Source organism: Jaculus jaculus, chromosome 7, assembly GCF_020740685.1.
Source record: "Jaculus jaculus isolate mJacJac1 chromosome 7, mJacJac1.mat.Y.cur, whole genome shotgun sequence".
In the NCBI taxonomy this organism is placed as follows: domain Eukaryota; kingdom Metazoa; phylum Chordata; class Mammalia; order Rodentia; family Dipodidae; genus Jaculus; species Jaculus jaculus.
This window is the reverse complement of record NC_059108.1, coordinates 124,104,122-124,127,733: the sequence shown is the minus strand read 5'-3', so window position 1 is coordinate 124,127,733 and position 23,612 is coordinate 124,104,122. Positions and strand designations below refer to the sequence as shown.

At 47.9% G+C, this 23,612-nt stretch overlaps 1 protein-coding gene across 1 annotated transcript in view; it reads right to left on the bottom strand.

Moving 5' to 3' along the window:
* The window catches only part of Galnt16 (polypeptide N-acetylgalactosaminyltransferase 16), a 115,744-nt gene that overhangs the window by 36,021 nt on the left and 56,111 nt on the right, over positions 1-23,612 (bottom strand). The window contains exon 2 of the mRNA XM_004649285.2: positions 2,116-2,273. Coding sequence (XP_004649342.1) covers positions 2,116-2,273 — 158 coding nt within the window. The remainder of the gene's footprint in view (positions 1-2,115; positions 2,274-23,612) is intronic.

The following is a 23,612-nucleotide window of genomic DNA, read 5'->3' as shown; positions in this document are numbered from 1 at the left end:
CTCTGCTCCTTTTGACAGGCGTTCCCTGGATGGAGACCTGTACTAGGAACCAGCCTGCAATATAGAGTCCAGCATGCAGGTGTGCGTGCGCACATACACACACATACCGACACACTTGACCCCTCTGAGAGGGCCCAGTGGAAGCTAAAGGCATCTCACCAACGCACCACTTCCTTGGATGCGGAGTCTCGTTTTACAACATGCATAGCCTCCAAGACAATTGCCCCTTTAGGGTTTTCAATGACCAATTGAAGCAGTCTGTATGGGGTAAGCTGGGACGGTAGGCAGCTCACCACCATGACCCAGGCAGAGCCCTCAGTTTACAGAAGGGCGTCGTCAGACCCTCCGGGCTCTGCGAACTAGGTTTGCTGTGATTAGGGCTGCTCACTAGAGCTCTCCAATTGGAGCTACATGGACCTACCTTCAACTGGGGTGGGGTGGCTGCCCCTGAGTTGACTGAGAAAGGACTTCCAAGACCAGAAGTGGCCAACAGACCTGCTGGGAGACACGCTCAGTGGCAGAACTGCCGCTTGATTTGGCAGCATGGGAGATTGCTGGCGGCTGACGACAGGGCAGGGAGGTCAAGGTCCGGGGCTGCCCCAGCTGCGTCCAATCTCACTCACCTTGCACAGGCTGCCAAGCCCGCGGCTTTTGGCATGTCTCCATGGTGATATGGGAAGTGCTAGAACCAGGACCCCTCCTGCACCCTTACCTCGCATTGGACTGTTCTTTGTATTGTGAGTAGCTGGTTCAGACATTGCTCTCACCTCCCCTCATGCCAGGATCACGCGGAGGCCCAGCCCAGCCCTGGCGGCACTGGTTGGATCCCACCTCGCTCCTGCTTACTACTGAAGCTGCAGGCACGTAGGGTGGTGCTCCTGCCACAGGTGTGCCCTGAGGCTCTGCTAGATGGCCTCCCACTGCACACCGGAGGACATGGAACTAGGACCCTTCCTGGAGGAGAGAACCCAGCCAAGCCTGGAGAACAAGGGGCGGGAGGGGTGTGGGCAGTGTTCTGGGGAAGGAGATGGCATGTGTGAAAACGGGGAGGGAGCCACGCATGGAGGCTCTCGCCTGCAATCCCTGGCACTTGGGAGGCCGAGGCAGGAGGTTTGCCACAAATTCCAGGCTAACCTAGACTACAGAGTGAGACCCCGATTCACCTGCCATACCCCTAAGAAACACCAGGGAAGGGAGATGGGAGGGCATGGAGGGGCCGGGCGTTGGCAGAAGGTAGGCAGAGAGTACTCCCACAGGTGAGGACACGAAGGGCAAAGAGTGGAGGTGGTGATGCTTTCTCTAGACAGGACACAGGGAGTGAACCCAGGAAGAAGGTCACTACCATGCTCGTGACCAGTGGCACTAAGCTGAGGCAGAGCTGGGACTGACAGGGAGGCCACGTCTACCCTGCCTAGCGCTCTCCCGCCTCCTACAGAGGACAAGCGGGCAGAGTTTCTGGGATGGCTAAGAGGGCGGCGTGACAGTGGGGCAGGAGGTGCGGAAGGAAAGGGATGCCAACAGGCGGTCACAGCCCTCCACTGTTTGTGCCGGGCAGGGCGGGAAGCCCCTCTGGGGCTGTGTAGCTCACACTCGCAGACTTCCTTACGATCCCTTGGCAGGTCCTTCTTGCCCGGATGCCAGACTGAGGTATGAAGGGGACCTTCTGGTCCCAGCTAGGGGTTGCCTTGGCCCTCTTTGACCCTGAGAAGGCCAAAGAAACACAGAGGAGGCAGGAAAGCAACCGAGGGAGAGGACTGTTGAACACCTAAGTCACAAGACCAAGTCTAAGGAAATCCTCTTCCTTTGTAAAATACATGTGAGGCATTGGAGAGATGGATTTTAGTGGTTAAGGCACTTGCCTGCAAAGCCTAAGGACCCAGGTTTGATTCCCCAGTACCCATGTAAAGCCAGATGCACAAGGGGGCACATGTGTCTGCAGTTTGTTTGCAGTGGCTAGAGGCCCTGACACTCCCATTCTCTCTGTCTCTCTTCCTCTCTCTCATAAATAAATAAATAAATAAATAAAAATACATGTGAGTAAAAGAAGACAAGCTAAACAACGCCAAACTTTTCTCAGCCTTCCCTCCCATCCCCCCCAGTGAATGGAGGTCATACCTGTAATGCCGTGTGTCCCTGATGGGCCGATCCGGGCTCAGCTTGTCGCTCTCCAGCTGGTTGAAGGCATGCTGTCTATATGGGTCTTCTCCAGGCTTTAGTTGCTTGGCCGACAAGTATGCCTTCTCATCAAAGCCCCTTGAGGGTGTTCCTGTCACCTGAGACAGAGGTCAACATCAGAGGGGTCCTCCCCTGGCTCCCCGTTGGTGGTGAATGCACACCACACAGGTGTCAACTGTGTTCCCTCACCTGCAACTTTCTGGCTCTCCTCTAGTCTACAGAGAAAGCTGAGTATGAAGAGAAGACAGCCAGTAAACTGTAGACTGGATTCAAACTGGTCAGTATTCGGACGCTAAAGCCGGAGCCGGATGTGGAGAGGGTGGGACCCAGGAGCACCGGTTACCCAGGACAAGGTGCAAGGGGACTAGGAACTAGAGTGGAGACAAGGCAACCTGCAGGCTGGCTGTCTCTCAAGGATACACTTGAGCCTGGCTCTGCTTTGGACACACACAAGCTGCCTCGTCAGTACGAGCTGAGGGCTTCAGAGAGGTGTCTGTCCGTAAGCAGGCCACCACAGGCTAATATTGGAGCCGCCAGAGTGCACAATGCTGGCACATCTCCAGGATTTCCACTTGCTGTGACAGTGCCCCTCATGTCAGATCTACTGGGCCCACTGATGCTAAGTGCTGAGGAGAGATGGATGACAGATACCATGACCCAGCCTCACGCTCCTTAGTCACAGCCTACACAGAGTTCCCAGTGAGAGACGCTGGGGAAGGACACATCCGAGATGAATGGATGTGTGCAGGCATCCTGATAATTTATCACTTGAATGAAACTGCTGGTCGGATGTTTCCCAGAGTGCTACAACACACTATCAATCGTTGGTGCATTCCAACCCAGCCAGCAGCCATGGGCTAAAGCTCTGGGCCCCAAAAGGTGGAAGGATAGAGATAAGAATAGTCTGCTTACAGAATTCAAGAATAAACACTCAGGCTGGAGAGATGGCTTAGCAGTCAAGGCACTTGCCCACAAAGCCTAAGAACCCAGGTTCGATTCCCCAGGACCCACATAAGCCAGGTGCACAAGGTGGTGCATGAGTTTGGAGTTCGTTTGCCGTGGCCAGAGGCCCTGATGCACCCATTCTATCTGCCTCTTTCTCCCTCCCGCATCCCTTCTCTCTTGCCAATAAATAAATAATTTTTTTTTAAAAAAGAATGAAGACTGTGTCACATGCCTACCTGGAAGGATGGTCTTGGCATGACAGCTAGGAGAGGGGACCGCTAGGTCAGGTGACATTGGAGAGTCTCATCAGTGACTCAAGATCTCTGTGTTCCCTGACAGCCCCACTGCCATACTCCCTGTACAGGGTTCCTGACAAGCAGGAAGCTCTTTCTTCCTGACTGCTGCTATTCTCCAGTGCTGTTACCTTCTGCCCTGGGGCCTGTCAGGAGCCCAGGGGTCTGACAGCAGAGAGAGAGGAGAGAGATCGATCTTGTGTGCCCTGCTGCTTGTCCCACTCTAGATACAGATGCCCAGGGTGTGTGTGCTCAGAGGTGATATAGCCACAGCCAGGGCACTGTAAGATTCTGAGTTGGTGCGATGCCAGGAACTGAGTGGATGTGGCAGGGTCCCCATGGGCTCAAAACTCACTTCAGGAAAGAAGAGAAGGAGAGGAGCATTCTGATGTAAGCCCTGGCTTCTAGAAGGATCCACGCTGTCCAGCTCTGACAGAGAGAATGGGACGGAGAGAGGGCCTTTGTGTCCTTCCCACCTGGGGACGATCATGGTGCTAAGACAGGCTTCACCCTTCCTCCCAGCTCTGGGTCAGGGGGACGGAAAGAAGCCTGCCTCTAATAGCTAAGGAGCTAAAATTAAAGGAAACCCACAGAGGGATGAGTTTTGAAGCTCCCAGTGGGAGAGTACATCGCTTCATTATGCTGAAAGTTGGCTGTGGGAAAGAACCGTGTTTATTTATTTAGGACTTATGGCCACTCTGTGGGCTCAAGAAACCTCTGCACCTCGATCCAAGCTCACCTGCTGCTCATCCAACAGACTGAGAGCCACACACCTACTCACACTAAATGTAGCACCCTTATCTGAAGCCCAAGGAGCTGACCTGAACTTTCTTTCATTCTTTCATTGTGAGTGCTTGAACTCAACCACTCACCCATTCATTCGTTCATTCATTTATTCATCCAACAAGGTACCTTGAGTGTACCTGGAAGTGGGAGGAACAATTCTTCTTTTTATTTTTTTTAGATGTTAATAATCACTGGGTTAGGCTTTCTTTTTTTATTTTATTTTATTTTTCTCAAGTTTTATTAACATTTTCCATGAGTATAAAAATAATCCATGGTAATACCCTCCCTCCCCCTGGGAGGAACAATTCTGAACTGTTTCCCATCAGCTGCCTTCCCGCACTTCACCCAAAGCTTTCTCAGAGCCTCCAGAATGTTGTGGAGGAATGTCCATTCAGGCTATAGTATAGCCCTTACAGAAATCTCTTTGTTTATTTATTTATTTATTTATTTATTTATTTATGAGAGAGAGAGGATGGGCATGCCAGGGCCTCTAGCTACTGCAAATGAACTCCAGACACCATGTACCACTATGTGCTTCTGACTTACGTGGGTACTGGGGAATCAAACCTGAGTCCTTTGGCTTTGCAGGCAAGCGCCTTAACCGCTACGCCATCTCTCCAGCTCCAGAAATCTCTCTCAAGCCTCAAAACTGAGTTAGCCGCCATGTGATCTCAGGGTAAGTCCCCTCCCACAACCCTAGAGTCCTTAAGCGGCTTAGTCCTCCTCTGGGATGAGAACCTCCTGAGACACAGCTTGTGAGGAAGGGCACCACGGTACCACCAGGCCCACGCCCGCACAGAACTCTCAACTCTCCTCTCGCACTACCCAGCAGCCCCTCAGGATGAGGCTGAAATATCGGGTGACCCTGAGCCAGCCAAGTTGAGGGGAGACAGAGGGCGGTCGGATGTGTCTGTGGTAATGCCATGAGCCCTGCGGAGCTCACTGCCTTTCTCTTTGGCCCCTCCTTAGCTGCCATCCAGCCACCACCCCAACCCTTCATCTTATGACATCTACATCCTAGTTCATCTGCCCAGGCCATAACTCATCTCCTTCCAGCTTTGACCTTTGATCTTCAGATGCTCAGGCCTTTTCGTGTCCCATGGATGTCTCCAAAACTCAGCAGATCAACATAAGGGCCCCAGTCGCCCCACTTCACACACATCCCTGCAGAGGCAGGCAATTTTATTTCTTCCTCCAAGCCACAAGTTCGGGGTCATCTTTCTATGTTCTACCGTCAGATTCTGACCTCTGACCTCCTTATCTCCAGGTGGCACTCAGTTTCTACACCACCAGTACTAACAGCAAATACCATGAGAGGCTGGAAATAGAGAAATATGAATATGAAGAGGAACCAAGGAATCTGGTGCCTCCACTGCCCACCTCACAGCAGCCATGGCCATGAAGGGTCATGAAGAAGTTGGGCTGGGATTTTTTTTTTAACTTTTTTTTAAAAATTATTTATTTATTTATTTGAGAGCGACAGACACAGAGAGAAAGACAGATAGAGGAAGAGAGAGAATGGGCGTGCCAGGGCTTCCAGCCTCTGCAAACGAACTCCAGACGCGTGCGTCCCTCTTGTGCATCTGGCTAACGTGGGACCTGGGGAACCGAGCCTCGAACCGGGGTCCTTAGGTTTCACAGGCAAGCGCTTAACCGCTAAGCCATCTCTCCAGCCCTTTTTTAACTTTTAAAACATATTCTATTTATTTATCAGAGAAAGAGGCAGATAGAGAATGGGCCTTCAGCCACTGCAAACAAACTCCAGACACACACACCACTTTGTGCATTTAGTTATGTGGGTTCTGGAGAATCGATCTTGGGTCCTTTGACTTTGCAGGCAAGTGCCTTAACTGCTAAGCCATCTCTCCAGCCCTAGGGTTGGGAGATTTTTTTTTTTTTTTTTTTTTTTGGTTTTCTGAGGTAGGGTCTCACTCTAGCCCAGGCTGACCTGGAATTCACTATGTAGTCTCAGGGTGGCCTCAAACTCACGGCGATCCTCTACCTCTGCCTCCCAAGTGCTGGGATTAAAGGCGTGCGCCACCACGCCCGGCTGGGTTGGGGATTTTTATAGGAGGCCAGTTGGTGTCATGACCACAGAACCTCACCCCTCCCCAATCCCAGCTGAGCAGTGACCATAGACGGGTGATCAGCAAGCGCTCTCCCCATTCCCCTGTCCAAAAAGGGAATGCGCTTCTGCTATCCCGTTTTCCCATCACACGACTTACTAAGAATAGTGGGGGTGTGGGAGTAAATCATCATTTGGCCCAACAGGAGCTATGACTGGACCAGCCCAAGACTGGAGATCCTGGGCATGGAGCTCTCTGTGGAAGAGAGGTAAGGACAGTGACTGTCTGTGGAAGTTTTATGTCAGGCTGGAGCAGTTATCACATGACACTGACATTTGTGGTCTCCTCTTCCACTTGGAAGTGGGCTGCTCATCTGTGGCTCTTGGCACCCGAAACATGGTAAGTACTCACGAGGGGCTCATTGAGTAAAGGGATGGATGAATGACTGGCTGACTGACTGACTGAATGCCTAAACACTGTCCTTGCTCTCAAATCACTATCACCAACCAGGGAGTAAACAATAGCAAGCAGCCTAGTAGCCCTGCTGCTGGTGGTGGGGGAGGGGAGGACTTGAACCCTGTGGGCTTGGGTGCTATGAAAGCAGGCCTTTTACTCCCGGGTCCCCAACTCCCGGATCCTGGGTGCCAGAGGATGCGTGCCCAGGATGTCTGTGTTTTTCAGAAGACAGTGAGACCTGATGAGATAAACCACCCTTGGCATTTCAGCCAAGGCCCAGGAGAAACTACAGAGGAACACGAGTGCTGCTTCCATGGTGAGCCCGACAATCATCACCATGTGCCCAGGAGACAGATGCTGTAGATACTCAACACACGCCAAAGCAGAAATCCAGAGGCTCCTGAGAGCTCAGCACTGAAGTAGACTTAAAACACATCTGGCAGGCTGGAGAGCTGGCTTAGCAGTTAAGGTGTTTGCCTGCAAAGCCAAAGGACCTCAATTTGATTCCCCAGGACCCACCTAAGCCAGATGCACAAGGGGGCGCATGCATCTGGAGTTTGTTTGCAGGGGCTGGAGGCCCTGGTGCACCCAGTTCTCTTTCTATCTGCCTTTCTCTCTCTCTCTCCACCCCAAATAAATATTTACATATATATATTTGGTTTTTTGTGAGGCCGGGTCTCACTCTGGCTCAGGCTGATCTGGAATTCGCTATGTGGTCTCAGGGGGGCCTCAAACTCGTGGCACCACCATGCCTGGAAAAAAGTATCTTAAAAAGCAAAACAAGCCGGGCGTGGTGGCGCACGCCTTTAATCCCAGCACTCGGGAGGCAGAGGTAGGAGGATTCCCATGAGTTCGAGGCCACCCTGAGACTCCATAGTGAATTCCAGGTCAGCCTGAGCTAGAGTGAATCCCTACCTTGAAAAACCCAAAAAAAAGAAAGAAAGAAAAAACATAATCGGGTGTGGTGGCGCACACCTTTAGTCCTAGCACTCGGGAGGCAGAGGTAGAAGGATCACCATAAGTTTGAGGCCACCCTGAGACCACATAGTGAAGCCTACTTTGAAAAACCAAAATCACCCACCAAAGCTCAGGGAATTTTGTGGAAGAGGGGGCAATAAGATTATAAGAGCCACAGGCTGGGACATCACATCCAGGGGCACTGCCTTCCCCCAATAACCTACTGCTGTTCCCACAGTGCATAACCCACAACCCCATGGGGAAGACCAGCAACCCCACTGAGGAGGGACCCTGTGGAATGGGGACAGGGAGAAGGGAAAAGATGGTATCACTACATGCTGTATTCATACAAAGCATGTTCTTAAAAAAAATAATAAGCAGAAATTAGAAATAAATGAATAAAAATAATAAGCAGAAATGATCAAATGAGCTTTACCAATATTTAATAATCCCAAGTGTGTTGAACCTATGTGATTTCAATATATTAAAAAAAACAGCAAACAAATGAACTCCCCCAACATGTCACAAAGTACAAGGCCCAGAGCTTGTGGCGGCCCACAAGGTAGGTGCCTTGTCACTCCTGGGGCTCAGCCTCTATCGTTCTTGCAGGCTCTCCTTCAGCTGTACAGGCCTCCCTGCTGTTCCCTGCACCCAGCAGGCTCACTTTTCTTAGCTTTCTGGTTCTTTCTGCCTTCTGGAAAGCTGGCTCATCTTCCTCTTGTCTGCAAGACTCACATCTTGGCCTCCTGCGGGGCTCTCCTCAACCCTAGCCTCCTCGGTGAGCCTTCTCCCACCAGCCTATGGAAAGCCATCCACCACCCCAGTCCTTGCTTTCCCTGTCCTCCTGCCCTTTGCTAGTTACCATTTGATTTCCCATATGTATTTTACTTTTATCTTTTTTAGAAAAAAAATTATTTATTTGACAGAGAAAGAGGGAGAGAGAGAATGGGCACACCAGGGCCTCCAGCCACTGCAAACAAACTTCAGACGAGTGCGCCCCCTTGTACATCTGACTAACGTGGGTCCTGGGGAATCGAACCTGGGTCCTTTGGCTTTGCAGGCAAATGCCTTAACCACTAAGCCATCCCTCCAGCCCATTACTTTTAATCTTTTTTGGCTACTTCCTGCTGCAAGAATTTAACCTCACCAGAGCAGGCATTTTCTGTTTTGTTTACCGGTGGGGCCTGAAGCCCACAGCGGTGTGATGGCTAATGAAGTGATGAATGGTGAGTGATCTCATCCTCATCTTCTGCAATCTCAGCCAAACACAACACATGTACTTGCAGTGGATCAAGCAGGCGCAGAGTAGATTTTGCCTGCCTTAGGGATCTTCTTCCCCATTTACATGCTTGTGACAAGGCTGTCCACTCACTGTCCCCTGTCCTACCAACTTCCCAAGTATTCTTATAGGAATGAGCACAGGACTTGGGTTAGGGCAATCATATTACTTCACTCCTTGGTACATTGATTAGTTTGGGAGTGATCATTTGATTCAATCTAGACCAATCAGAATCTTCCTTGAGACTTTTCTATTTGATAAGCTCTTTTCTGGTCTTCCTCTCTTTCTTTGTGTGTTTTAGTGTCTCTCTCTCCTCTTTCTAAGATAGTTTGAGTTTGGTTTCCTGTTCTCGTAACCAAAAGTTCAGAGATGTCCATCCTTCAATCCTTTCAAGGAACAGAACGTCATCCTCCAAAAGGAAAAAAAGTAGAGTAACAAAATAAAACCCAGCAAATGAGCCTTGGGTGGGAATGAAACAGTGTAGGAGGAGCCACCCACTCCACATCAAGTTGCCCTCTGGAATCTTGCCCAGTGGCTATTGGTTGGGGCTGGGCAGGGTGTTCCCTAGCACGCAGTGCTGTGTTCAGGCTTAGAGATGGACCACACTCAAGGCGCCCTTTTGCATTGCCGGGGCAAGGAATGAGAACCAGGGAGCTGCTGAATGGTGGGCTGATGAGCCTCCCATGTCCCTCCAGGCCCCTGCAAAGGGGTCTTGGCTGAAGTTCAGGGAATGGCCTCCTTTCCAGGTTTTTGTCCTTTTAGGGAGTGCCAAACCCAGCACTTCCATGCTCAATAGGGTCAATCACATATGAAATTGTTTAAGTCGAAATAATGACTGTGCTCCATAAAATGAGAAGAATTCCTTTTCATCTTGGAGAGCTTTAGTCTCAGTCCATCAGTTTGATTAAATTTTGAGACTTGCCTGACTTCAGTTTCTTTCTCCTACCCCCCACCCCCTGGCTAGATTTGCTTATTGCTTCTTGGACTGCTAAAATTAGGAAACAACCAGCAAAGGGGAAAATTTAAAATAAGAAAGGAAAATATTTACCATGTCATTTTCATCAGGCACAGTTCAGTTCAGTCCGAATCCCCAAGCCCCTAAGCCTTGTAAACTTTCTCTTAAAACATAACATATTGCTAAATTTCAGATTTAAACAACTCCAACTCCTTTTAAGTAACTGCTGCCCAATTTCCTTTTACTGCCAGTAAAACAGGTACCTGCTGGGTTTACCTTTCACTAAATTTCAATGAAACTACGAATAAAAAAGAGGACGGCTGCATTTTATGGATGGCTCCTGACTTTTTCCCTGAGTTGGCTATAAACCAAAAACACCTGGTGAAGAAAAAAAATGAGGCTTCCCTCCCCTGAGGGAAAAATCCCATCAGATGCTCTGCCCCATTCATTAGGAAAACTGCTAAGCATGCCGTTCAACATCTCTGAGCTGGAGGCCTGGGGCTGGGTCCCGCAGGGCTGCTCTGACATCTGCCACTGCTCTCATCAAGCCAGACAAGACGCTGAGGGTGGCACAGAGGCCGGCCTCAGACTGGGTACAGGGACCCCCTGAGTATCAAGAACCCCAGAGGGCCCTGGCCCAGATGTGTCCCCATCTTCCATTCTGCATTGTTTCAAAAGCTGCAATTATAGCAGCGGCCAAAGCTGGGCTCTCTGAAGCCTGACGGCCCTGGGACGGAATGCCAGTTCTTACTGCTGTATGACTTTGGAGAGTCACTTGCCCTTTCCAAGAGTGTTTCTTCATTTGGAAGGATTCGAGAAGCTAACGTATAAAATGCACTGGCACGGGCCTGGCGTGCACATTGTAACCAGTGTTGTTTGTTGCCACATCTGCCTTGTTACCGGTGGTTCCCAGTCCCAGTTGCACCATGGAAGTGCCTGGAAAGATTTAAAAAGCCCCATGTCCAGACTGTTTCGAAGCCATCTTAATGAGTCTCTGCAAGGGGGGTACAAACATCGTGCTCTGAAGCCATCCATGTTGTTCCAGTTTGTTCCCCAGCCTGAGAGCTGTAATCTTATTCTATTTTTATTCATTTTTTTTTTTTAATTTGAGAGAGAGAATGGTGCCCCAGGGCCTCTAGACCCTGTAAACAAACTCCAGAAGCATGTGCCACCTTGTGCATCTAGCTTACGAGGGTCATGGAGAATTGAACTGGGTTCTTTGGCTTTGCAGGCAATGACCTTAACTACTAAGCCATCCTTCCAGTCCGGAGCTGTAGTTTTAAATAGGTGGATGATGAGGTGCTGCCAGTCATAAGCTGGTTAGATCGCAGGATCTTAGCACTACAAGGGACCTGAAGGGCACCTCAGACCACCCCCTTCCCAGGGAGTTGCATAGTAAATTTGGTTCTTGGCTTCTATTTAAAATTTTTTTTTTTTATTAACAACTTCCATGATTGTAAACAATAGCCCATGGTTATGCCCTCCCTCCCCCACTTTCCCTTCTGAAACTCCATTCTCCATCATATCCCCTCCCCCTCTCAATCAGTCTCTTTTATTTTGATGTCATGATCTTTTCCTCCTATTATGATGGTCTTATGTAGGTAGTGTCAGGCACTGTGAGGTCATGGATATCCAGGGCATTTTGTGTCTGGAGGAGCACGTTGTAAGGAGTCCTACCCTTCCTTTGGCTCTTACGTTCTTTCCGCCACCTCTTCTGCAATGGACCCTGAGCCTTGGAAGGTGTGACAGAGATATTGCAGTGCTGAGCGCTCCTCTGTCACTTCTTCCCAGCACCATGATGCCTGCTGAGTCATCCCAAGGTCACTGTCATCTGAAAAGAGAGGCCTCTATTTTTTTTTTAATCTGTGAATATATGTGTCTAACACGTGTGCAGACAAGTTCAGTGTGGACATGCACAAGCCCTGGAGGACAGAGGTCAACGTGTGCTGTTGGTCCTCTCCTCCCCCTTGTTTGAGACAGGCTCTCTGGTTTTCCACCGCTGTGTAGACCTGACCAGCTGGCCCATGTGCTTCGGAGGATTCCCCTGCTTTCTCTGCCTCCTGTCTGTTACAGGAGGGCTAGCATTGCAGATGCCTGTGTGACTGCATCTAGCTTTACGTGGGCTCTGGGGATACAAACTCAGGTCCTCAGGGCTTGCCTAGCCATCGCCCCAACACCCTGGTCTCTGTTTTTTTTGTTGTTTTTTTTTTTTTGAGCCTAGTGACCCACCACCTTTAGCACTTTCACCACACAGACCTGGGAGGCTCGAGGTCAGTTACATTTCAAGGGGCATCAGGCAGCAGCTGCATGGGGACACCTGCTCAGGACCTCTGCTTAGATTTCCTAACCTGCACCCCCCCGTCACTCTTGCAAGGGTGCTGACTACATATACTTATGACACCTGTGGTCTCACCACAAAGAGAGTTCGAGGGCTCTTATACCTTCCTGTGGTTCTAGTGGTCTCACCAAGAAAGTCAAAGGAAGCCTACGACCTATTTCCTTAGGCATCTGAGCCAACCAGGGTCCTCCATGCAAGGCTGGGACACATCACTGGAGAGAACCACTGGCCAGCAGGTCCCTTTCAGGGTCTAACGGGCTTCCCAGGTCTCCACGTCCTCCACCTCTGCCCAGCTCAGCAGCCATCTGGGAATGGAGAGATCCTGAGGCTGGTCTTACAGAGACCTGTGGTCAGTTTGCACCTGCTCATTAGTTTGCCCAGGTTAGGGTGAACATTCTTGGGTCTTCAAAGAACCTCGACTTTCCCTTCCACACAGATGCTATAGTCCAAGATATGAAAGGCATCTGGGCCTCTTCTACAGTAAGGGTTCCATACTGAGAGCTTGATATGCATTGAGGTTCCTGTCTTATTTTTATTTTTAAATAACATACATTTTTTAAAATGTGTTTAAGAGAGAGAGAGAAAGAAGTAGGTAGAGATAGTGAGAGAATGACACACCAGGGCGTCTAGCCACTGTAAATGAACTCCAGACACATGCACCACCTTGTGCACCTGGCTTATGTGGGTCCTGGGGAATCAAACCTGGGTCCTTGGGCTTTGCAGGTAAGCGCCATAACTGCCAAGCCATCTCTGCAGCCCACACTGGAGTTCTTTGAGGTGCTTATTTCCATTTCCAAATACTCCTATAAAACAGGTTTTATTCATACTTCAAAGTGTGGGAAACTGAGGCCCAGAGAGGTTCAACAGCATGCCTTAGACCTACCTCCTAGCAACTATGTGGCTGGTCTAGGACTAAACTGGTGGCCTGCTACAGGGCCTGGTGCAAAGGCTCTCTGTGTCTTTGGCTCATTCCTTCCAGTGCTGAAGCCCCGTGGCTCTAACGCAGGCTGAGGCTGCCTCCTTGGCTCAGGATCATGGCTTCAGTTCACGGCTCAGGCAGGAACGTGCACAATGCTGCCCCTCTTGGCCTGTACGTGGGCTTGGAAGCACTTCTCTGCTTATGACTTAAAACAACATGGTGGGGAGGAAGGAAAAATACAAGAGTTTGTGTTTCTCAGACCCAAATAGCGCACAGCCAGACTTTTCTGGACCAGCCTGGCCCTCCTGAATCTTTCCAGCTAGAGCCAGCCAGCCTGGGGGTCCCGATGACCTTCAGTACTAGCTACGTGTAAGAGGAGACAAAAGCCAGTTCCCGCTGGGGTCTTGTTTGTCCTGTCATAACGATCCCCCTGACCAAGCTGGCTGTGCTGTGCCACTGAGAGAGAAAGAAAATGCTACAGGAAGAGCTGCTGTGACAGGGCAACCTTAGGGTCCCCAGCCTGCAATAAACACCATCCTGGTCAACAGATGGTGCCCACCAGCACCTGCTCTATTGCAGTCACAGGCACGAAATGTCAGGGTCTGCATGCTGTTCCTGCCCCTCAGGTGTTTCAGTCAGGAGCCACCGAACTCGGATCTGTCAGACAGTAACTGGAAAAGCAATAGCCACCACGGGCCCCATCACAGAGAGCACACACAGCGCGTCTGTCGCAGCTGCGGTGACCTCCCGTCCCACCGACTGAAGCTGGGCCAGCTGAGCCAGGATCGAATTCAACCCACTTAGAACTCAGCAAGGCCCCAAACACCAGCCAGGCATCTAAGTTTATTACACTTCTCAGAACAAAGAGACAAATTAGACCAGCGGCTCATCAGTACTTTTCTGGCATTGTGGGTTAAGCCCGAGGTATATTGCTATAGTTTGTGATAAATAATAATTGAACTGTGAGGTTGTGTTCCTGGGCAAGAGGTGGTGGTGGGGGGATTCACAAATACAATAGAACACAATAACAGCAGACTGCTTTGTTGTTGTTGTTTCGGTTTTTCAAGGTAAGGTCTCGATCTAGCCCAGGCTGCCCTGGAATTCACAATGTAGTCTCAAGGTGGCCTCCTGTGTCTGTCTCCGGAGTGCTGGGATTAAAGGTGTGCATCACCACACCTGGCTCATAGCAGAGTTTTTGGGTCTTTTTGTTGTTGTTGTTTGGTTAGGCTTTTTTGTTTTTTTTAGGGTAGGGTCTCACTCAAGCCCATGATGTCCTGGAATTCACTATACAGTCTCAGGCTGGCCTTGAACTCACAGCAATCCTCCTACCTCAGCCTACCAACTGCTGGGATTAAAGGCGTGTGCCACCACGCCCAGCTCAGACTTTTTTTCCAGACTTTTTTTTTTTTTGGTTTTTTAAGGTAGGGTCTCACTCTAGCTCAGGCTGACCTGGAATTCACTATGGAGTCTCAGGGTGGCCTCTAACTCACGGCAATCCTCCTACCTCTGCCTCCTGAGTGCTGGGATTAAAGGCATGCACCACCATGCCTGGCTTTCCAGACTTTTTTAAACATCACAATGTACTGCTCTTTTAATATTTTTTTGTTTGCATGCATGCATGTGCATACGTGTGTGCACACACATGCATGCACATGCTCCAAGTTCTCTTTGGGCTGCAAACAAACACTCCTATACCTTTACATTGGTAAACTGAACCTAGGCCAACAGGCTTTGTAAGCAAGTGCCTTAAAAATCTGAACCATCTCCCCAACCCCTGGCAGACTTTTTGAATAAAATGAAGACTTTAAAAAGACAGAAGGGGAGTTGGAGAGCTGGTTTAGGGTTAAAGCACTTACCGACAAAGCCTAAGAACCTAGGTTTGATTCTCCATATCTCATATAAGCCTGATGTACATGGTGGCACATGCATCTGGAGTTTGTTTGCACTGACTAGAAGGCCCTGGAATGCCCATTTTCTCTCTCTCTCCTTTTCCCTCTCTGTCTCTAATAAGTAAATACAAATAATTTAAAAAAGAGAAGGGAAAGCCAGGCATAGTGTCACACATCTTTAATCCCAGCACTCAGAAGGCAGAGATAGGAGGATCACTAAGAGTTCAAGGCCACCCTGAGACTCCGTAGTGAATTCCAGGACAGCCTGGGCTAGAGTGAGACCCTACCTTGAAAAGAGAGAGAGAGAAGGGGCTGTAGAGATGGTTAGCAGTTAAGGTACTTGCCTATGAAGCCTAAGGACCCAGGTTTGATTCTACAGGTCCCACATAGGTCAGATGCACAAGGTGGCACATGTACCTGGAATTCATTTACAGTGGCTAGAGGGCCTGGCATGCCCATTCTCTCTCTCTCCCTCTCTGTCTCAAATAAAGATAAATTTAAAGAGAGAGATAGAGAGAGAGAAGCAGAGCCAGGCCTGGTGGCACAGGCCTTTAATCCCAGCACTTGGGAGGCAGAGGTAGGAGAATTGTTATGAGTTCGAGGCAAGCCTGAGACTATGCAGTCCAAGCCTCGGACAAAGCAAGACCCTACCTCAAAAAAAAAAAAAAAAATATATATATATATATACATATATATATATATATATATGGGCTGGAGGGATGGCTTAGCAGTTAAGGCATTTGCCTGCAAAGCCAAAGGACCCAGGTTCAATTCCCCAGGACACATGTTAGCCAGATGCACAAGGGGGCGCACACATCTGGAGTTTGTTTGCAGTGGCTGGAGGCCCTGGCATGCCCATTATCTCACTCTCTCTCCCCCTCTTTCTCTGTCACATAAATAAATAAAAATAAAAATATTAAATATAGATAGTATAGATAAGCACAAATTATATATAAGAGAGGGAGAGAGTGAGAGGGCCCCTCTGATTACTTTGGGGACTCTGGGACATTCTAATGTGTGTCTTTATTCAATGAGATATCAAAACCTAAATGTTCTCATCACAGCACATCACAGATGCGTGCACAGGAATCCTGATCGTGCAGCGGTCACTGCAGTTTTGTACAATGCACTGAACCAGAAACTGTCAGTGAGTAACAAAGTTGCCCACTGTAACATAATCAAAATAAAGCACTTATGTGTGCCTGTCCATGTTTTTCCTTATGGTCCCTTACCCTGTAGTTAAACAGAGACAGGCATGGCTTATTCTTGAAAAAGACTTGGGGGTGCAAGATATAAACCCTCCATGACTTAATAAAGAAATCCAGTGCAATCTTGGTCAAATGACACCTCTGCTGGGAAACAGGAAGTTTAGGTGGATGAGTTTGAACATGGTAGAAGAATCAGGAAATTAAAATCAATTCAAGGTGGGACATAAGCCTGCCAGATATTAAGATATGAGATTATAGGCCTTATATAGCAGGATTCTACTGGCATAAGATTAAGTAGGTCAAGTGAAGAAAACAGAGAGGTCAAAATAGGCCCAATGCAGAGCTGGAGAGATGGCTTAGAGGTTAAGGTGCTTGCCTGTGAAGCCTAAGGACCCAGGTTCAATTTCCCAATATCCACAGAAGGCAGATGCACAAGGTGGCACATGTGTCTGGAGTTTGTTTGCAGTGGCTAGAGGCCCTGGTGTGCCCATTCTCTCTCTCTCCTGCCTCTTTCTCAAATAAATAAATAAAATAGGGCTAGAGAGATGGCTTAGCAGTTAAGCACTTGCCTGTGAAGCCTAAGGACCCCGGTTTGAGGCTCGGTTCCCCAGGTCCCACGTTAGCCAGATGCACAAGGGGGCGCACGCGTCTGGAGTTCGTTTGCAATGGCTAGAAGCCCTGGCGTACCCATTATCTCTTTCTCTCTTCCCCCCTCTCTGTTGCTCTCAACTAAATAAATAAATAAAATAAACAAAAAAATTAAAATAAATAAACTATTTTTTAAATAAGCCCAATGGGCTGGAGAGATGATTTAGCAGTTAAGGTGCTTGCCTACAAAGCCTGAGGATCCATGTTCAATTCTGCAGTACCCATGTAAGCCAGATGTACAAGGTGGTACATGCATCTTGGAGTTCATTTGCAGTGGCTAGAGACCTTGAAATGCCTATTCTCTCTCTCTCTCATTCTTTCTTTCTCTCTCTCTCATTCTCTCTCTCTCTCTCTCTCTCTCTCTCTCTCTCTCTTTCTCTCTCTCTCTGTTTCTCTTTCTCTCTCTAAAATAAATAAAATTTAGGGAACAAAATGTACCCAAATCCACATGGAAAGTTGGCATAAGATATAGCTGTATCTCACGTGGCAGTGGGAAGGATGGGAAAACTAACTGGACAATGTGCACACCAATAGAGCCAAGCTCATTTTGTAAAATTTACATTTGCAGAAGAACTCAAAAGGTATGAAGAGGGGCTGAGGAGATGGCTCAGTGGGTAAAGTGCTTGCCACACAAGCGTGAGTACCTGGGTTTGGGTCCCCAAAGCTCAAGTCAAAGACACACACCATAGCACAGTGTCTGAAATCCCAGTGCCTGTGGCAAGAAGGGAGGCAGCAACAGGACAGTCTCCTGGGAGGCGCAGGCTAACTAGCCCGGCGTTTGCAGGCGTGAACAATGAGAGACCCTCCCTCAAACAAGGTGTAAGATGAGGACCAACCACCAAGCTTCACGTGCCTCCTGTGGCACACATGTTGCCTATATTCACACACATGAACATGTGTATATGAACACACTCACACCAACAACAAAGGAGAAAGAAAAAAATGTTCCTATCTTGGCCATAAAGACCAAATGCCATAAAAGAAAACCCTAAAAAAAATTTTTTTTTTTAAAAAAAGGCACTATATAAGACATTTTATATGGCAAAAAAGTGTCACAAAGTCAAATACAAGATACACTGGGATAGTCTAATGAAAAAGGGACTAACATATTTAGTATGCAAAGAGCTCTTAAAAATCAAAGAGAAAAGACCAAGAATTCAAAAGATGAGAGCCGAAAGCAGGAAGATCATGAGTTCAAGGTCATCTTCAGCTATAGAGCAAATTCCAGACTAGCCTGGACTATATGAGACCCTGTCTCAAAAAAAACAAAATCTCTGGGCTGGAGAGATGGCTTAGCGGTTAAGACGATTGCCTGCAAAGCCAACGGACCCAGGTTCAATTCCCCAGGACCCATATAAGCCGATGCACAAGGTGGCGCATGTGTCTGGATTTCATTTACAGTGGCTTAAGGCCCTGGCACGCCCATTCTCTCTCTCCCTCCCTCTTTCCTTCTCTCTCTCTCTCTCGAGTAAATAAAATAAAAATAAATATAGAAAAAAAGCCAACAACAACAAAAATAACAAAATAAGCCAGAATTGAAAAGAAACATAGACAAAAAGGATATAAAAGAGTTAGAAAAATGAAATACAAATAGCTCACAATAAGTGGAAAGGTGTTCAAACTCATTAATTATTAAGTACAAATTAAAACAAGATATAAGTTTTCGCTAATTCATCTAACAAAGTACAAGAGTAATTATCAATGTTCAGAATTTTGGCAGCTTGGAGAGACAGAAACTCTTCTATATTGGTGGATTATAAATTGGTACAATTGTGATGGGAGGCTATTTGGCAACCTAAGAGTTTTTTTTTTTAATTTTTTTTTAAATTTATTTATTTGAGAGCGACAGACACAGAGAGAAAGACAGATAGAGGGAGAGAGAGAGAATGGGCACGCCAGGGCTTCCAGCCTCTGCAAACGAACTCCAGACGCGTGTGCCCCCTTGTGCATCTGGCTAACGTGGGACCTGGGAAACCGAGCCTCGAACCGGGGTCCTTAGGCTTCACAGGCAAGCGCTTAACCGCTAAGCCATCTCTCCAGCCCTAGCAACCTAAGAGTTTTAAGTAGCACTTTTTGACCCTGCAGAAGTTCCATTTTTAGGTATAAAGCACCTGTTTTCCCTGAGGCAGCCCCCGTTTACACCTGTGTTCTCAGGAGCCCCTCTACATTTGCATTTGTTCTGGTTTAGGCGATCAATTACATGATCATGTTGCATTTTCAGACATCATCCCTACAGTTAAATTCACGCGTATGTGAAATGCGAAAGTGTAGCAACTGCAGCATCATTTGTAGTAGAAAATGCTGGAAGCCACTGTCTATTGGGGAAGGAGTGATTAAGTAAATCATAGTTTATCCTCACATTCGAATGCTAAATGAGTGCTAGAAGGAATAAATTAGGTATACGTAGTATGATTTATTTTGTGTAAGAAGCTCATAGATGCATAGATTTGCAAAGGCATAGTTCTTCCTGGAAAAAACACAGAGCAAACTGCTATACACTAGTCATCTGTGGAAGACGGCACAGGACTGAGCTTAGAGTACTGAAGAATTTCACCTATGCCTTTATACGAGGATGGTTTATTTAAAATTTTTTTCAATTATTCTCTTATAATAATTTTTAAACGAATCTCTGAGATGGAGAGATTGCCTACTGGTAAAGGTGCTTGCCTGCAAAGCCTAAGGACCCAGGTTCAACTCACCAGGACCCAGGTAAGCCAGATGCACAAGGAGGCACACACATCTGGAATTTGTTTGCAGTGGCTGGAGGCCCTGGCACACCCATTCTCTCTCTTTTTTCCTCTCTCTCCCTCTTTCTCTATCTCAATATATATTGCGACTCTCAGAGCCTGGGGAAATGGCCCCGTGGATAAAGCACTTGTCATGTAAGCATGAGGGCCAATTTGAGTTCCCAGCAGTCACATAAATGCCAGGTGGGCCTGGCAGCCACCTGTAATTCCGGCACTTAGAAGGCAAAGACAGGGGATCCCTAGGACTAGCCTAATTGGTGAGTTCTAGGTTCAAGTGAGAAACCCTATCTCAACACATAAGGTGGAGAGCACTTAAGGAAGACCCCTGATGTTGACCCCTGACCTTAACATGCACTTGTGGACACATGCATGTGCACACACACCAACATACATGTAAATATGCATACATACCACACACACATGCAGTAAGTAAAGGAAGAAAGTGGGGCTGGAGAGATGGTTTAACGGTTAAGGTGTTTGCCTGCAAAGCCAAAGGTCTTGGGATTCCCCAAGATCCACATAAGCCAGATACACAAGGGGGCGCATGCGTCTGGAGTTCATTCACAATGGCTGGAGTCCTGGCACACCCATTCTCTCACTCTCCCCCTCTCTCTGCCTCTTTCTCTCTCTCTCTCAAATAAATAATAAAAAATAAAGTTTGAAAATAAATAAAGGAAGAAAGGGAAGAAAAAGGCAGGGAAAAATAAAGAAAGAAAAGGAGGAAAAAAATGAACATTAGGTTAAATGATGGCACATGCATGCAATCCCAGAACTCAGAGGCAGAGGAAAGAGGATTCTAGAGAGGTCAAGACTAGCCTGGACTACATAAACCATAAGCTAGCTCAAGACAAGACAAAACCTTAGCTCTTCTTTATAGGATAAAGGCTGCAGTAATTAGTGCCATCTTTATCCTGAAGCGAGCCTCAGGGATGAATATAGGGTTGAAAGGTAAGTCGCTCCTCAGCTGCTACGCCTGGGAACAGGGTACCTGTCACAGTAGCTGCTCCTAATGGCCTGGTGGGGAGGAGTGGGGAACAGGGGGAGGAAAAGGGAGGAAGAGGTTGCCTATGAACCATAGGGAGGGTGAGGTTGTGGATGCAGATGGAGTCATTGGTCAGGTGACTTAAGAAACTTCAACCCAACAACTAAAAATGGGGCAGAGTTGGCATTGCGGGGTAGTCAAGGCTGTCCACATGCCCATGTTTGCTGTCTGCACTACCCAGCTTACCTTCCTGTGTCTGCTATGTACACAGTGGAATGCTATTCAGTCTTTACAAAGAAAGAGAGTCTGTCACCTGCACAACACGCATGGAAGTGGAGAACATTCTAAGAGGTGAGGATAACTGAGAGGTGATTGTCAAAGTGTGGGAAGAAAGAAATTTGATATTTTTTAAATTAATTTTATTTATTTGAGAGAGAAAAAAAAGGAAAAGGCAGAGAGAGAGAGACAGAGAGAGAGAGAGAGAGGGAGAATGGACATGTCAGGTCCTCCAGCCCCTGCAAACTGCAGACACACGCACCACCTTGTGCATCTGGCTTCGCATGGGTACTGGAGAATCAAACGCAGGTCCTTAGGCTTTGCAGACAAGTGCTTTTATCACTGAGCCAACTCTCCAGCCCTGGAATATGCTTTAGATTTATGGCACAGTGAGGAAGACAGTTAAGAATTGAGTCCTGTACATTTTTCAATATCACTTGAAGGGCAGACCTCCAATGTTCTCATCATATCAAATGTTGGAGACAGTAGATGGATTGTTTGGCTTGATTTGGTCATTGCATTAAAAAGTCATAGCTCTAGAGGTAAGCAGATCACCATGACTTTGAGGCCACCCTGAGACTACATAGTGAATTCCAGGTCAGTCTGGGCTAGAGTAAGACTCTACCTTGAAAAACAAAAGAATTTAGTAAAACAAAAAGAAAGCCAGATGTGTTGGTGCATGCCTTTAATCCCAGCACTTGGGAGGCAGAGGTAGGCAGATCACCATGAGTTTGAGGTGGCCTGAGACTACATAATGTATTCCAGACTGGTCAGCCTGGGCTAGAGTGAGATCCTACCTTGAAAAAATAAAACAAAAAAAAGAAAGAAAAGAAAAAAAAAAAACATAGCATTATGGGATGGGAGATAGCTCAGTGGTTAAAAATGTGTGCTTACAAAGTCTGCTGTCTCGGGTTCAATACCTCAGCATCCATATAAAGCCAGAACCAAGTGAAGCATGTACTTGGCATTTCTTTGCAGCATCTGGAGACTCTGGCTTGCCCATACATACATACACAACTAGATAAATAAATAAAACTTTAAAAAAAACATAGCATTATTTTATACCCTGTAAACACAAATGGCTATAAATGATCAATAATACTAGTAATACCATCATGGAAGGGTCAGGGCAAGAAGCAGCCCAGTCAAGTGTCACTGATCTGGCCTGCTCCTCAGACAGACCCTGACCAGATGGACACCCTGATGAGGTTGGTGCTCAGGCACATAAGTGACTCCTTTTTGTCTGGTTTTTTTTTTTTTTTTTTTGGTTTTATTTTTATTCATTTATTTGAGAGCAACAGACAGAGAACGAGGCAGAGAGAGAGAGAGAGAGAGAGAGAGAATGGGCGCGCCAGGGCTTCCAGCCACTGCAAACGAACTCCAGACGCGTGCACCCCCTTGTGCATCTGGCTAACGTGGGACCTGGGGAACCGAGCCTCGAACCAGGGTCCTTAAGCTTCACAGGCAAGTGCTTAACCGCTAGGCCATCTCTCCAGCCCCCCCACTTTTTTTTTTTTTTTTTTTTAAGCAGCCTTTTTCTAAAGCTTCAGCTAGCAAGTGCTTAACTTAGCAACTTAGCCAAAGGGGGCTCAGGCCCAGGTGAGCTGAAAAGGGCTGTCAGTCAAGGCCCTCAGGCTAGTCCACAAGCCATTCTGCAGAGCTGTGAGCAATTTCCACAGCTGCAGAAGGTGGTTAATGATAGTGCCCGGGGCTGAACAGCCCTTAACTGGACCCATTGCCTGCAGTCCGCAGGAGGCACTCACTACACGGCTGCCTAGGAGGAGGGTGTAGTGAGCCGATCTCGGAGCCTCTGCCACCTGGAATATTAAATGATCTGTAACAACAGTCACTCATCCCGTCATCCTTCAACACACATTTATTGCAGATCAGGTGCAATGCCCAAACAGGGATGGATGTCCAGGTCTGTGGACCACTGAAGAGCCTAGCTTCTCTTTTGCTATGCTTGGCACTCTACAGGGCCCAGATGTGTATGCAATGAAGTGTGTATGTTGTACCCCAAAGGCCTGGGTACTGTGGGAATTGGAAGAGTGGCCAGCAGCTCTAATGAGGTATCACCAAAATGGTCCTCATTCCCTCAGAAGGTCTTGAGCTTGGACCATAGATAAGAATGCAAATGATCTCTAGATGGGGGAACCACAGGGTATCCTTCCAGGGCAATGAGCTGAGCAGACGGGCTTAGGGTCCAGGAGGGACAGAAACACGTGTCCTAGCGAGGCTGGAGATCCTCTATAGGAAGTGACACTGTAGGTGGATGGCAGATAGTACCTGTCTTCCTTGCCTAATACCTTTCAATATTACATTCAATTGTTCTTAAGCTGTGGGTTCCTGTGTCCTCCGGGAGATAGTTGAACAGCTCTCTCTGTTTATTGTCAGTGAAAATGGGTTTATAAGCATCTGAGGGTGGGGGGGGGAGGACCCTAAGGGGATTGGATGTACCAAGTTCATTTCTGATGCCTAATTAGCATATGGGGATGTTTGTTCTAGCACGTAGGTAATGGTGGGGTGGGGGGGGATGGGCTGTGTGAAGGCTGATAAGGAGTTTCCTAGGCAACTGGCCAAAGGTTACAGGGCTATGGGCAGAGCCTAAGTTCAGGAGTGCTGGGCTTGGAGAGGGATTGGCCTCCTGTAGCCTGGGGGTCCTTAGCCGTGCCTGGAAGCTCAGGCCCCTCTCC